At 40.1% G+C, this 13400-nt stretch overlaps 1 protein-coding gene across 1 annotated transcript in view; it reads right to left on the bottom strand.

Annotated features, from left to right (window-relative positions):
• unm_sa1261 (un-named sa1261) overlaps positions 1-236 on the bottom strand; it is a 20647-nt gene extending 20411 nt beyond the window's left edge. The window contains exon 1 of the mRNA XM_042221523.1: positions 223-236. Coding sequence (XP_042077457.1) covers positions 223-236 — 14 coding nt within the window. The remainder of the gene's footprint in view (positions 1-222) is intronic.
• Positions 237-13400: the final 13164 nt, after the last annotated feature.

Genomic DNA, 13400 nt, shown 5'->3' with positions numbered 1-13400 from the left:
CCAGAGTTTTAACTGGGACACATGGTTGATGTTTGAGTCCCTGTAGGTACATTTAGTTTGCATAGGGACAGATTTAAAGCTGAAATTTCTTCTTCGTTTTAGGATTTGTTCCTGAACTCATAGATCCACAAAACCTGAGCCAAAGACAAAGTCAGAAGCTTCCTTCTGTGTTTTCTAAGGTGTAATCTAAAGAGTAATCCGAGGAGACCACTGATCACTTACAAGAAGAATACCATTGCCGCTGTGATGATGAGTAAACCTGACAAACTCGACAGAAGTGCTGAGTAATGGTCTCCCGGTGCCGCAGGAAAAACAGCCTCTGCCACCTCGTGTGTGTTCAGGCCAACATCGACTTGCAAAACATCGGCACCCAATTAATCATTTGTAATGTGAAATCAATGCGTCACCAGGCTGAAAAAATATTTATGAACAAAGGCTGCCATCTTACTCTATGCCTTCCTCCCGACAAAAATCTTTCATACCTCAGAGAGTTTCCAAAAACAAGAGGGGAAAAAATGACCTATTCAGGGATGATTTGGACATAAAAGACAAAAGAAGAACTGATGTCTGCTTCGTGAACATCTGGTGAAACAGCAGCATCATGACTTTCTCCAGATTTCTCCAGCTATTGATGGGCTGGAATGAAATTTGGTGCACATATCCAGGACGTCTGTAGGATGAATCCTAACGCCTTTGCTGAGCTGCTGACTGTTCACATAAGGTTAACATTTGTGCTCAAACACACTAAACGAACAGGCCAAACACTTGAAAAGACTCCTGAGCTTTAGATGACCTCCTTCACAGTCTGAAGAATCTTTTATGTCTTATACATTTAAAGATTTCAAGGTATTTACTAACAATTATAACATAAACCACCACAGTGGTTTTCTTTTTGTACCCAGTACACTCAAAAGAGCAAGAACATTTTTTTGAAAGCGCACCGCTACACATATCTACAGTTATTAACCTTTAGGACCTCTTAGGTTTTTGGTTTACTTTGAGCTCCACTAGTACAATTTATATGTTTATCTGAGCAGAGATTCGTTTTTATAAGTCTGCAACGTTCAATGTAATTCAGTTTTCTTTATCTAGCACCAAACACAACAACAGTTGCCTCAAGGTATTGTAAGGTAAAGACCAGAGGCGTAATTTCCAGGGGGGTTATGACCCCCCAATAATCAGACCCAACCAATATAACCCCCCCAATAAAATTATGAATTATCTTGCATAAATAGGCTGTTGATTTTCTTTACTCATTTCAGGTATTACCAGCAAAATAGTTGCATGTTTAATCATCTGGGAATTTACCCAGATTTATTTATTTATTTAGACAGACATCTTGACCCCCCCAATGTTCAACACAAAGTTACGCCGATGGTAAAGACCCTAGAATAACACAGAGAAACCCCAACAATCAGACTAAGCCCTATGAGACAAGGACTTTGGCGAAAGTGGCAAGGACAAACTCCCTTTTAACAGGAAGAAACCTCTGGCAGAACCAGGAACAGGGAGGGGCGGGGCCATCTGCCACGGTCGGTTGGAGGTGAGGTGTCATTGAGTGCCAAATACTGTCAGGACTATCGATGTCCACCTTGTGCTCCCCCTGTTACTCCTCCAACTCTGAAGTTGAGAACATAAAACAAGAACTTTTGGTGATAATTTCTCAGCTTTGTAAGACTTTCTCCAAATGTTATCGTTCACTATTACTCAGGGCCTTTGAACTGCACTACTATAGTAAATGTAATAAATGAATAAATAAAGATTTTTGTCTTATTCTTCTAAACTTCGTTGTACAAACTATTCAGTTTTTGGAAGTTTGAATAATTCTAATCTATTGAAGAAAAAGCCTGCAGTTCTATTAAGACTCACATCAGCCCCATGTGCACATTATATCAATAAATGTTAGCATGCTAACATGCTAAATAAAGCAGTTACAAGTACAGAACATAAACCCACTTAGCGCAGTGAGTATGTTACAGGTTTGATGTTAGCCTTCATCTCTAAAATACTCTTTGCCTAAGTGGAGCATTAAAGTGTATGGGATTTATGCTAGAGGGGGATTTTAATATTTCCTGCTACAGTCAGTGACTTTAATCCTATCTGGAGAGCATGTGAAGGATTCTGACTGCTGTCAAAGTAACAATTCATAAAATAATCCCAATCTAAATCCCACCATGAGTTTTTAAAAGTGGATCTAAAAAAAATAAATAAATTTGAAAATGGAAGAAGAAAAAGATCTGATAGAAGAGCACCGATGAGCAGGTCTATTTAGCCAATAATATGGTGACAGGAAGAAATTAAATCTGTTGTTAAATTAAAGAAGAGCAATACCATCATGTAGCTTATTAATATGTCGCAGCAGATGGTTTGTTACTCACAACCATCTGGTGGAATTAATCTTGGAATCTTATTGGGAAAAAAAAGGTAGACATTTTAAAAAAAAATATTAAGAAACATGAAAAAAATACTTTGGAAAAAATACTTGATCTAATTGTTTGTTAGCCTATGACAAACAAATAACCACAACTAAGTGATAAAGTAAAGTCTCGCTGAGGCCACTCGAAAACAATTTTTAAAAAAAGCTTTCAGTTAACTTTTCGTTCAGTAACGAGATATCATCCGCTTCCGATATAACTGATGCTACAGAGGCCTATAATAAAGTTGGATGACTGGTTGGTTAATTAGTGATTGGCGAAGCCCATCCCTGGTGGATTCTTTGGTGATGACTTGGTAACAGTCTCAACAGCACACCAGAGGCTGCCTCCATCTGACGCCAGGCGTTCTCTTTTCAAAGATTTCTAAATAGGTTTAGAGGTGTATTTTCTTTATTTTGGTTGTTTCTGATGAATATCCATATCTCTCACATTGTTTTGCCAGTTCTCTATGAGAATTTAGCAATGGCTGACTTCTAATCGCTAACTAGTGTGACTACACTGAAAGTGCCCGGTTCTAAAGTCCTTGACATATCTTTCAGGCAGCGTGAACACCCAAGTTTGTCAATGTGATAACTCGGGACCCAGATCATGCAGGATTTCAACATTCATACCGTAGATGCAGGTCAATTTCTTTTTAAACATCACCACAGATTTTCACATTTATACGATAGGTGCATCTACTAGGAGGTTGAGGAATAGCATATGTCAGTATTTTTGTAGTTTTATTCTTTGTTTGGAGAGAGATCAAGCACAAAAACAAAAATACCAAATTATCTGCTTTTTAAGGTGTCAAAGCTCTTATTATGTGTTCTGAGTAAAGCTTTACAAGCCTTTTTAATGGAGGACTTTGTTCCACTTTAAAGACAAAAAAAATAGAAGACAATCTGAAGACAAACTCAAGTTCTCAAAACGAAATGTTTGGTATTTATTAAAGATAACAGCACAAGCAGAGAGCATGAACCCTGACAGAATGACTGATAGTAACCTCGGTCTTGCAATGTTCAGAATCCAGGACCAGACGAAACACATGTGGGATTTGAGATGCGACAGTCTGGCAGCTTAACTGTCTGAGCTAATGTACTTAAAACAGACATTAAAAAGCTTTCCATAAAGAGAATAATGGCTTCACTTAAGGAGAAGGTGATTAATAATGTGCCATTTTGAAAAAAAAACAAAAAACAAAAACAGTTTAGTTTTTCTGCCACTGCCTATAGCTATTTCACAGTGACCAAAGTATGTTTGGGGTGACCAAAAAATAAATTTTTAAAAATACATTTTAGGCCGTCTCCTTGAGCCTTTTCTCAACAGACAGAATAACTAAAATAAAGTCTTTACAGCGATCAATAACGCCAGCAATCATTAGCAGCAGCCTTGGGCTTTTCTTGTGTTTACCGTATATTTTATTAATGCTACAAAAAAGCTTCAGTTTGAGCTCTAATGGGCTGAAATGTCTTCTGGTTGCTGTTGGTCATCAGTCATTGTCTGTCAAGCTGAGTCCACTGAACTCTGTGAACCGACAGGTCCAATCAATCAACTAAAAGAAAACAGCCAATCAGTGAAAGAAAATGGTGACTTTTTGCCATTACTGATGACCCTTCCTCTCAGTTCACTACCTGTAAGCTTTTTATTGCCATAAATTTAGTATTTTAGGAACAAATGCCATACATTTGATGGTTCGCGCTAAGCATGTCGACTTGCTTCTGTCAGGTATGACTGTAAACGGAGTAATCTGGGAGTTTGGGCTTTTGGTAACAAATGATAAACATGAATTATTGCTGTGAGACACTGTGAATGTCACAGCTTTTAAAAATCTCAATTCTTCTGTTTAGAGCAGAAGAATGACAGTTTCATTATCACCTATTCCACCCAGAGAAGATCTCACCAGGGCAGATGATGAACAACACTTCATAAAAACATTTTTAACGTGACAATAACTGATTATTTAAATAAGGAAGTGATTGTCAGGTTATCTGCAGCTCAAACAAAAATACCCATCACAACGTGTCATGATTTCCTCTAACACAAGTCAAAAATCTAAGAACAAATTTCATTTGTAAAAAGACATTTTTGCCATCTGACTCTATATTGAAGACATAAAGAATAACGTGATACATTAATTTTTTGAATACATAAGCACAGCAAACGAGCCCTGTGGGCATGGCAAAAACCGTGTGTACAGTGGGTTCTTGCTACTATATAGATACCGTTCACGGTAATATTGATACAATGTTAGGCAATGATAAGAAAATCAAATATCGCGATAGAATATGGGTAAAACGCGCATGCGCAGTGCCTTTGTTTTCATGCGCACGTGGCAGAAAGAGCATGGCGGCGACGGAGAATGAGAAGGGCGAAAGCGGATCGTTGAATGAAACAGATGATCCAGAATTTGTTTGTAAAAATGTTGCAACTTCAGTCGAACTGGTTTGGCTTTCGTCCGTCAGATACACACCAAAGCACATTTTTTGGTAGAGCATGCTAGCGGGCCGTCGTTATTACCGAACCGATTTAATTTGGTACGCGGCGCTTAAAAATCTGTCAAAAAAATGTTTCAGTACGACTTTGCTAAGCTACGAAGCCGCACAGCTTGATGGATCGTCGGAGCATTACAGCTACTGTAGCCTCGCGGAGTGATACGTACTGTGCTTCAACATAATGTTACCGTATTGTGTGTGTATAAGCTCTTTTAAGTTTAAAGTTGTGGAGTCTCACATGCATTATATCGTCAGTTATATAGTTATCGCAAATTTTCAAATATATATCGTGATAAATGTTTTTGGCCATACTGCCCTGCCCTAATACAGATTATAATTACTGAAAAGATGACCAACCACTTACATAACTAATAAATGACACTGCTTCTAAAAATGTCAACTTATCACCTGGTTTCAGTTTCTCTAATCTGAAGATTTACTACATTTCTTTTATTGTATATAAAATCCTGAAATAATCATTTCAGCTTTTAGATTTTTGGCTTTTGGTTATGACAAAAGGAATAATATAAAGACCCACACCTGACAGCTATGAGCTAAAACCACACACTATTTATAAAAGACAGATGTAACCACTGTAGTTATCACTAATTGGCTTCTGGACTCTGCATTTTGCTCTTTGCTCATTGATAACCATTAGAACATGGATGATTTTGGACATTTACGTGGGGTCTGTGGGGATGGACTCACTTTTAGAGAAGCCTGAAGTGGTTGCAAGTGAAACTGCAGACTTTCTTGCCTCTTGGCTAAAACTCCAAACAGCACTGATCATCTCATAACAATTGCACATGTCCAGGTCTGCTACATTTTACACAACGAGTAAAGAGTCATTTGGAAGACGAGTACCTACTGACTGAAAGATGTACAAACCACATCCTCAGCACCTTCAGACATCGGTAAAGACCAAATGTCTACTTCAGTGATGCCACAAAAAGTATGGGTGAGATCAGTTTGAAATCATACAGAAATATTACTAAAGCTAAAGAGTTTTCATCCTCCCTCGGACTTATCCCTTTATCAGCCCTGGAAAGTGCTGACTCTTCCCCTCTCTGTGCTGGTTGTTGTTGGCCTTTCAGCTCCATCCTCAGTCATTCAGCTCACCACCACTGATCTAATGTTAACATGTGAACTGTTGTTCTTTAAATCTGCTCACTGAGAAGCAACAAAACCGGAGAGATTACTTCTGTCCCGTGAGCAGCTCGTCCCTCTGGAAATGTTTGCAGAAGTCAGACTGCATCACGCCAGCTGTCACGGCGCTGGAGTTCAGCGTCCTCTTGTGCGGCGGCCTCCGGCGAGGCTCGGCCGTCCGCTCCCACGGCGCTCACGGAGCTGTGCAGCACATCAAAGCAGCCGGCTTTAACCGGCTCGACCTACATCGCCTGCGAACACTGAGGCTTTGTCCCTGCGCGCTCAGCAGCGCATCACTGGGCGCTCTCCTTTACTGCCAAAGCATTTCGGCTGCTGCGATCCCCACGCAACAGAAGGCAGCGGTACACTCTTTGTCTGATTTAATCTCACATTCTCTAACCGTCTTCCTCCTGCCTGCCGAGGAGATGTGCATGGTTTTATTTTCACGTCTCCTCTGCAGGGCTGAACTAACAAATATTTCTGTGAAATAAAATATTATGGGCTTTGTGGTGCAGGCCATCCAGGAAGTTTATGCTGCAGTTTCTGTGAAAAGAAAATCTAGTGTTTTATTCACTATCTGTGTCTGAATGCTAGCGCTCAGGTTTATGTTTGTAGTTTGCTATGAAAGCTCACCAGGTTTAGCTGATGAATGCACTCTGCACTCTTATCTCAATATTCTGGCTCCAAATAAGTGTGAAGTCCAAAAATCCATGGCAGTGACTACATCCATGTTTTAAAGTCCTTGTTGTAACAACACAAACACTCAAAGCTCATTCACGTGGGGCTACTTCGTCAATGAAACCTTAAATAGTTTTATCAATACCCATAAGAGGTTTAATAACGCCCTGAATAAGGGTGCTGGTTGTGTTTGTCTGTACAAACATACAAACAAAACCAGAAAGCAGAAATCCTGTCATCTGAGAAGCTAAAAGCGACATGAAAGAAGCAGCTTGTAGCCCATGAGTGGATGAAGGTGTGGAAGTGGCACTCAAGAACTCCTGCGCTCTGGACTTCAGGTTCCACAGGGGGCTTTCATCATGCTTCGGACAGAAGGAGCTGAGACAAAAGAGACAATTTTAGGGATTCGATTGTCGCAAAATTCCTTTCTGCGACAGCACCACGAATCACTGCCACTTCCATTTCAATCATCTCCAAGTGCCATCCAGCCGCTTCAGTATTTCGTTTGCAAAAGGCGAGGGAGCGTGTCCTGTAAACCTTTAAGTGACCAATCAGCTTGAGTTAGCAGCACGCTAGCGTTTTACAGGTAAAATCAGCGTCACCAAAAGTGTCCCTTTGTTTATATTTGGACATATGATTGAGGCTATGCTTGTGAAAGTAGGTGTAAATTATTTTTTAAGCAGTTCGGCGTCTCGTGTAGATCTGCAGCCAATTATATATCCACTACTAGTAGCAAGACGTGGCTATTAATCCCACAAAGTTTCAGATTCCTCTAAACTCGATGGATTTATGGGAGCCAGAGCAAGGCGATGAAGGAGCCCTCAGCAGGGAGGATGCAGACAAAAAAATAAACTTTGCACAAAAATACCGATAAGCATCAGCATCAAAGTCAACACACTGGTGAACCTTTGTCATCTGAGATGCTGAATTCTTAGTGTTTAGCAAACCTGTCCAATTTTTGCATGAAAAAAAAATCTAAAATGTCAGAACCAGAACCACGTCTGATGATTAATCACCTTCCATTAACACCATAAATCCCCATGTCTGTATCCCTGATGCAGATCTGGAGTCAGTAACACTGTTTACAGACACTCAGACATAAAAACTGCAGCACAAAGAGATCAACTATGGATGTGATCTGCAGACACAAAGCGTGCATGCATTATATCCATGACAGCATGCAGCACATGAGCATGTCTGTGGCGAGAAATCTGCTCTGTAAATGTAGAGGGAGGAAAGTCAATACCAGAGATTGTAGCTCTGAGACAATAGCTTCACAGCAGCTCTATTGTTCTGCTCAGGTTGGGTGAACTTTGTTTTAGATTTACAGCTGTATATTTAGAATACATTGTTTTCAGAGTGCAAAGCCCAATATAGTGCCCGTGCATAGACACACAACAGCCGTGGAGTGTTGTGCTTTTGCCTCAGAGCAGTGAGGCATCACTTTCAAGCTGAATCTGAGCTTTAAATGCTTGAAAAGACACACCGAGCAGCGTTTCGTAAGCTGTTAACTGGTTTTACTGGGAGAAAAACGAAATCTTCTCCTACCGTTGACAAAGTGCTGGAAGCTGTCAGTCCATTCAGACAACGTTCGGATCCTTCAGCGACTCAGGAGACCGGCTGGGAATGAAGGCTCTGCGGGGACCGGCTGCTGTCTGTCACCGTGCATCCGCCGTGGTCTGTCTCCCGAGCCCCTCTCTATTGTCTCCGCACTCGGCCAGCGGCCCCGCCCACCGCCTCTGACCTCCAATCAGAGCACAGAGCGTCAGTGACGCCTTCCAGGATTGCAGGAATTTACACGTTAGACCGAATTAAAATTCAGATGTAAACTGTCAACAGTAGTGGTTTACAATGCTGCAAATTTTTGTATAAATCGCCGATACCATTATCAATACGTTTAACCTATAAAGGCACTTTTTACACTAAATCAGTGAGATTTGTATTTTCCATAATAATTAGTTAATAGAATAAAACACACATTTCAGCTTTTCATGTATTTTGAAACTGTTTTTTTTGGAGACCTGGAATGTGCCTGACTCTAAAACACTTGGGTCAACTTCTGTTAATGAAATGTGCTATAGGCTATAAATAAAATATATATGGTGGGTAGCACAAAAAAGTTCAGACATTTTATAGTGCATGTTTAAGCTATATTTTTTTAAATGTAATTTTAAAATATTTTTAAAACTAAAAAAAATATATTTATTACAATTTAGTGTGCTACATACTGAACTTTTAGCATAAAAACAAACTATCCATCCTATTGTCAGTCATCCAGGTCATTGTAGTTTGAGGAGAAAGGCATCTGGACCTCTTTAAGTTTCTTGAAGACATTTCACCTCTCGTCCAAGAAGTTTCTTCAGTTCCAGGAGAAATTGGTGGAGAGTCCCAAATTTTTAAGCGGAGTGTCCCTAATCATGAAAATGCACAGAAAATAAGATCAGACACTAACTAGGGAGAATCAGAAGGACAAACGGAACAATGTTGTCATCCCTTATGTAGTGGTTTATCAGAGAAACTCAGGAGAGTCTTCTTCAAACACGACATCCCAGTCTACTTCAGACCCTGCCACACAATCAGACAAAAACTGGTTCATCCCCAATACAAAACTCGCAAAAACAAACTTAACAACGTAGTGTATGCTGTACAGGGTAGTGAGGAGTGCTCAGGCTTCTACATTAGAGAGTCCAAACAGCCACTTAGAAGAGCCACCTCGACACGACAAGGCTCAGCTGTATATCTGCATCTGAAGGACAAAGGTCACTCTTTCGAGGATGCCAGTGTTCACAGAAAGAAGCCATTTATGTCCACTGTGAACGACCATCTTTGAACAGAGGGGGCGGTTTACGACACCAACTGTCTGCCATCTATAATCCAGTTTTGAGATTTGATCTTAGTAAGTCACATAATAGGGTGGGGCTAGGTCTCACAATGGGTTCACCTGAAACCTTGGCTGGTTGTGACCCACACCCGTTTTCACACCTTGGCTCGTGTGGTTAGGTAGTGGAACAATAGGGGGTCCACAATCCTCTTAGGGACACTCCCAAAAGGACTTAAAAATCTGGTAGCTCAGCTACCAGCAAAGACTCCACACAGAAGTCTAAATCAAGCTGCAAACGCAACTACTAATTATGTTTCCACCAGAGGGCGCTATAGCCGCGGCACGTAATACATCAGTGTTAGCTACAAAAATGAGCTGAGATGAATACTTATTTTAAAAAATCGAATTTAGACGCTCAAAAACTGGCTTCCAGTTTATCCCAAGTCCATGAATGCAGCACGAAAGGAAAGCAGAGCAGGCGTTAGCACGGAGAAACGTGCAGCTGTGGCTCAGATGCAGTTTGAAATTAATGAGGGAATGAATAGGTGTGAGTATCGGCTTGTGCTTTTATTACCTCCTTCAGACAGAAAAAGGTTAAAGAAAACAGCCTGTCGAGAAGATATCAACGAGACTTAAGTGTGCTTTTAAAAAAGTAATGAATCGTTGATGGAGTTTAGTTGTTTTATTTCTGCAGTGGGAAATGTAAGTGAATGATCATGGAAATTTTTCTTTAGTTTGTTGTGGTAAGGGCTGTAAAAACAGCTACTCTTGACCTGATCAGGCTCTCTGTGGGCTACAGTCAGCTGTTAGTGCAGGGTAATTGGAGGATTTAAAAAATATTCAAAATGCAAAAAAAAAAACCTAAACTGGCGTTTTAAAATCCAAAATCAATCACCAGAGAACGATGCTGTCTATTAGGAATCAGTAATATTCATCACAGTCCTTTGCATGATGTTGTGAAGTGTGTTAAAGGAAGACCACAGCTTTGCAAATGTCACACGTAAGAAAAACGTGACAGTAAAAAAAGCAAATTACTCCAGGGTGAATTAAGGCCTAGTTAATCACTAAATGACATGTACTTAAATTAACACAACAGGAGAAAATGTGGCTTCCACGTGCTCTTTGATTCAAAGGTTTATGTCTTTAAAGCCAAATTTGAAGATCACATTCAAAATCAACCAAAGAAGCTGGTCTCAAAAAGTGATTCAAGGTGAAATCACAGGCTAAACTCACTAAACATGATTATATTATAAAACTGTTTGGTTAGAAGACGAGGCTGGTATGTGTTTTGACCACCTACCATACATGATGACATAATGCACTTTTTGAAGTTGTCTCCAATCAATTATGGAAAAACCAATGTTTGTTGTTGTTCCTCTACATCATGGACATTATTGAAACCATGGTAACATTCACACATACACAGGACTTTATTAAAAGTGAGATTGTTTAGTAAAAATATCCCGATTCACATCAAAATGCAAAGAAAAAAAACTAACTGTGAGGAAATGTTGGACAACCAAATGCCAACAAACAACAACAGCACACAGTCTGACATAAAAATGAAAATAATGGTCATCACGTTGATGCATTTAAATCTACATTTACCAAAATACCCATGTATGTGTGAACATGGCCTATGATATATCCCATGATACTGATGCTCAAAATTTGTCTGCTGATAAAGAGACACAATCTGACGCAAGAATCTTTTTTTTAAGTTGGAGTAAAAACTGATCATCAGAGCTTAAATGTATTTTTTAGCCTTGTAAAGGTCACGTGGATTTCTTTTCTTGATACAAAGTGCGATAAAAAGCACCAAATTTCAACCCACCCTGTGTACTTTGAGGGTGTGTAACTCAGAAATGAGTCCTGGAACGAAGGTAAAATCTTTGCATGACATCATTGAATCGAAGCTGCAGTTCTGAGGCGGTCGGGTGGGAGGGACTGATCGATTTTTGGAGTGACCCTCAAAACATCAGGAAACTATAATTATTTGTCAATGTCAGACGTCTCCATTTGGACACAAAAGAAAGCTGTAAGAGCATCACCACGACCGCTCTCACCTGCGACGGCACGCTCGCTGGGTGAGATGAAGTCAGACGATAATTTTAATTCACGGCCTCCTGACTCATCGGCTGTGTCACCGCAGCAGATTGCTATTCTGCAGGCAGAGGGAATAGTGTCTGGGGGGAGACGGGTGACTCGAAAGCCAGGGAGAAGCAAAAACAGTGTTGATGGAAAAGAACATTGATTTTTTTTTCCTTTTCTTTTGCACTGTGCTGTCACTGCTGAGATAATCCCAGAGCTGATTATTCAACCGTCAACATGTCAGTGCTGTGTATCCAACAGCTTCTCTTAGCAGCCCATGTCGTAAATTTACCCCTCACTTTTTAAATCTTGCTATATGAGAAAAACTAGCTGCTCTCCTCGCTCCCTGGGATGGGAACGGTTGTAAAAACTGACAAGCTGACGATGCTTTAAATCAGATGACAAATCCCTGAAGACGAGGATGGGAAGAGGAGAGGAAATTTCTCCATGGACCGCTGTGACCTCGCAGTAAGTAATCTCAGAAGTGTGAAGGTGTGAGGACATGTTCAAAGACAGGGTCCATTACACCATTAAAGATATAGTACAGCATTTCAGGAGCTACTTTTCCATCACAAAGTGGATCCTTATGCTGTTTTTTATTGTAAAAATGGTGGATTCCCATTAAACATGGCCAAATTTTTAAATAATGAGGGCAGCATATGCACATGTAATCTCTGTGAGTGGAAAGCTCAGGCTTCAAATAGCTCTAAACACTCGGTTTCTAACAGTTTATTCTACTTGGTGCTCTCTGTGAGGTCATAAAGAGAGGTTAATCTGAATATAAGCCCCACCCACCTGCTGTTTAAACCTAAGAAATTTGTCTTAAAGGGGGAGGAGCAACAGCTTGGGGCTGCACCAAGGTCCCATAAAATGAATACAGATTATTTTGAACTGTGACTTAACCAAAGGTACCCCAGTGTAGTACGGGAATAAATATATAAGAGCTGGAAAAGTGCTGAGTGATGCTAACCCTTACTCAAACTCTGTTTAATTTAAGTTTCAAAAAAATATTCTCTAATGTCTTGGCAATTTCAGCGCTAAAAGCGACCCAGCCTAAAAAATTATTTACATTTTTCCTCAAACAATGCTTTTCTGCAAAGTAAAGGGTGAACAGGTAGGATTATTTGTCATTACTGACAAATACTTCAAGTCTTTAACCTGCCAGCTCTGCAGCATGAAGTCCACGTGATGTCCGACTGAGCCCACATGTCATTGTCTGGTGCATTCAGAGTGAGCGAGTGGGCGTCCTGTGTCCTACCTCCTCCACGCTCCAGCAGCAGCCACACTGAATCCAAACAGTCTTTCCAATACCGACAACATGAACAGTCTTAATACCATATCATCGTAATATAACATCTTTGTTTGCTACAGCCCGGATAAATATTAATTCTCTCATTTACTGGCAGCATCGTTAAAAACAGGTACAAGGCAGGATCATGAAGAGCAAACAGAGGATAAAATGAAATCCTACTCCTACTAATTCACATTGAATTCTGAGTTGGACTCTTCTATAACAGCGTCTGCACGAATTCAAGCGTATCCCTGTAAAACCGATACGTGTTTCTCATCTCACTGCAGTTACAAAAATAGTATAAAAACAGAAATCACACCAATAAGTAGGAAACAACACACAGCCCAGGAGCCCGGTTTTAAGATTACATTGCTCTTTTATGATTTACACAGGAAGAAATTACTTACAGCTTGTAGAGCTTAGAGCTTTTGACAGAGGAACTTTATTATTTTGATAAAGGGTAA

The sequence above is a fragment of the Haplochromis burtoni genome, unplaced genomic scaffold (genome assembly GCF_018398535.1).
Source record: "Haplochromis burtoni strain Fernald_Lab_line unplaced genomic scaffold, NCSU_Asbu1 Contig_68, whole genome shotgun sequence".
NCBI classification, from domain to species: domain Eukaryota; kingdom Metazoa; phylum Chordata; class Actinopteri; order Cichliformes; family Cichlidae; genus Haplochromis; species Haplochromis burtoni.
This window is presented reverse-complemented; position numbering and strand designations above follow the sequence as displayed.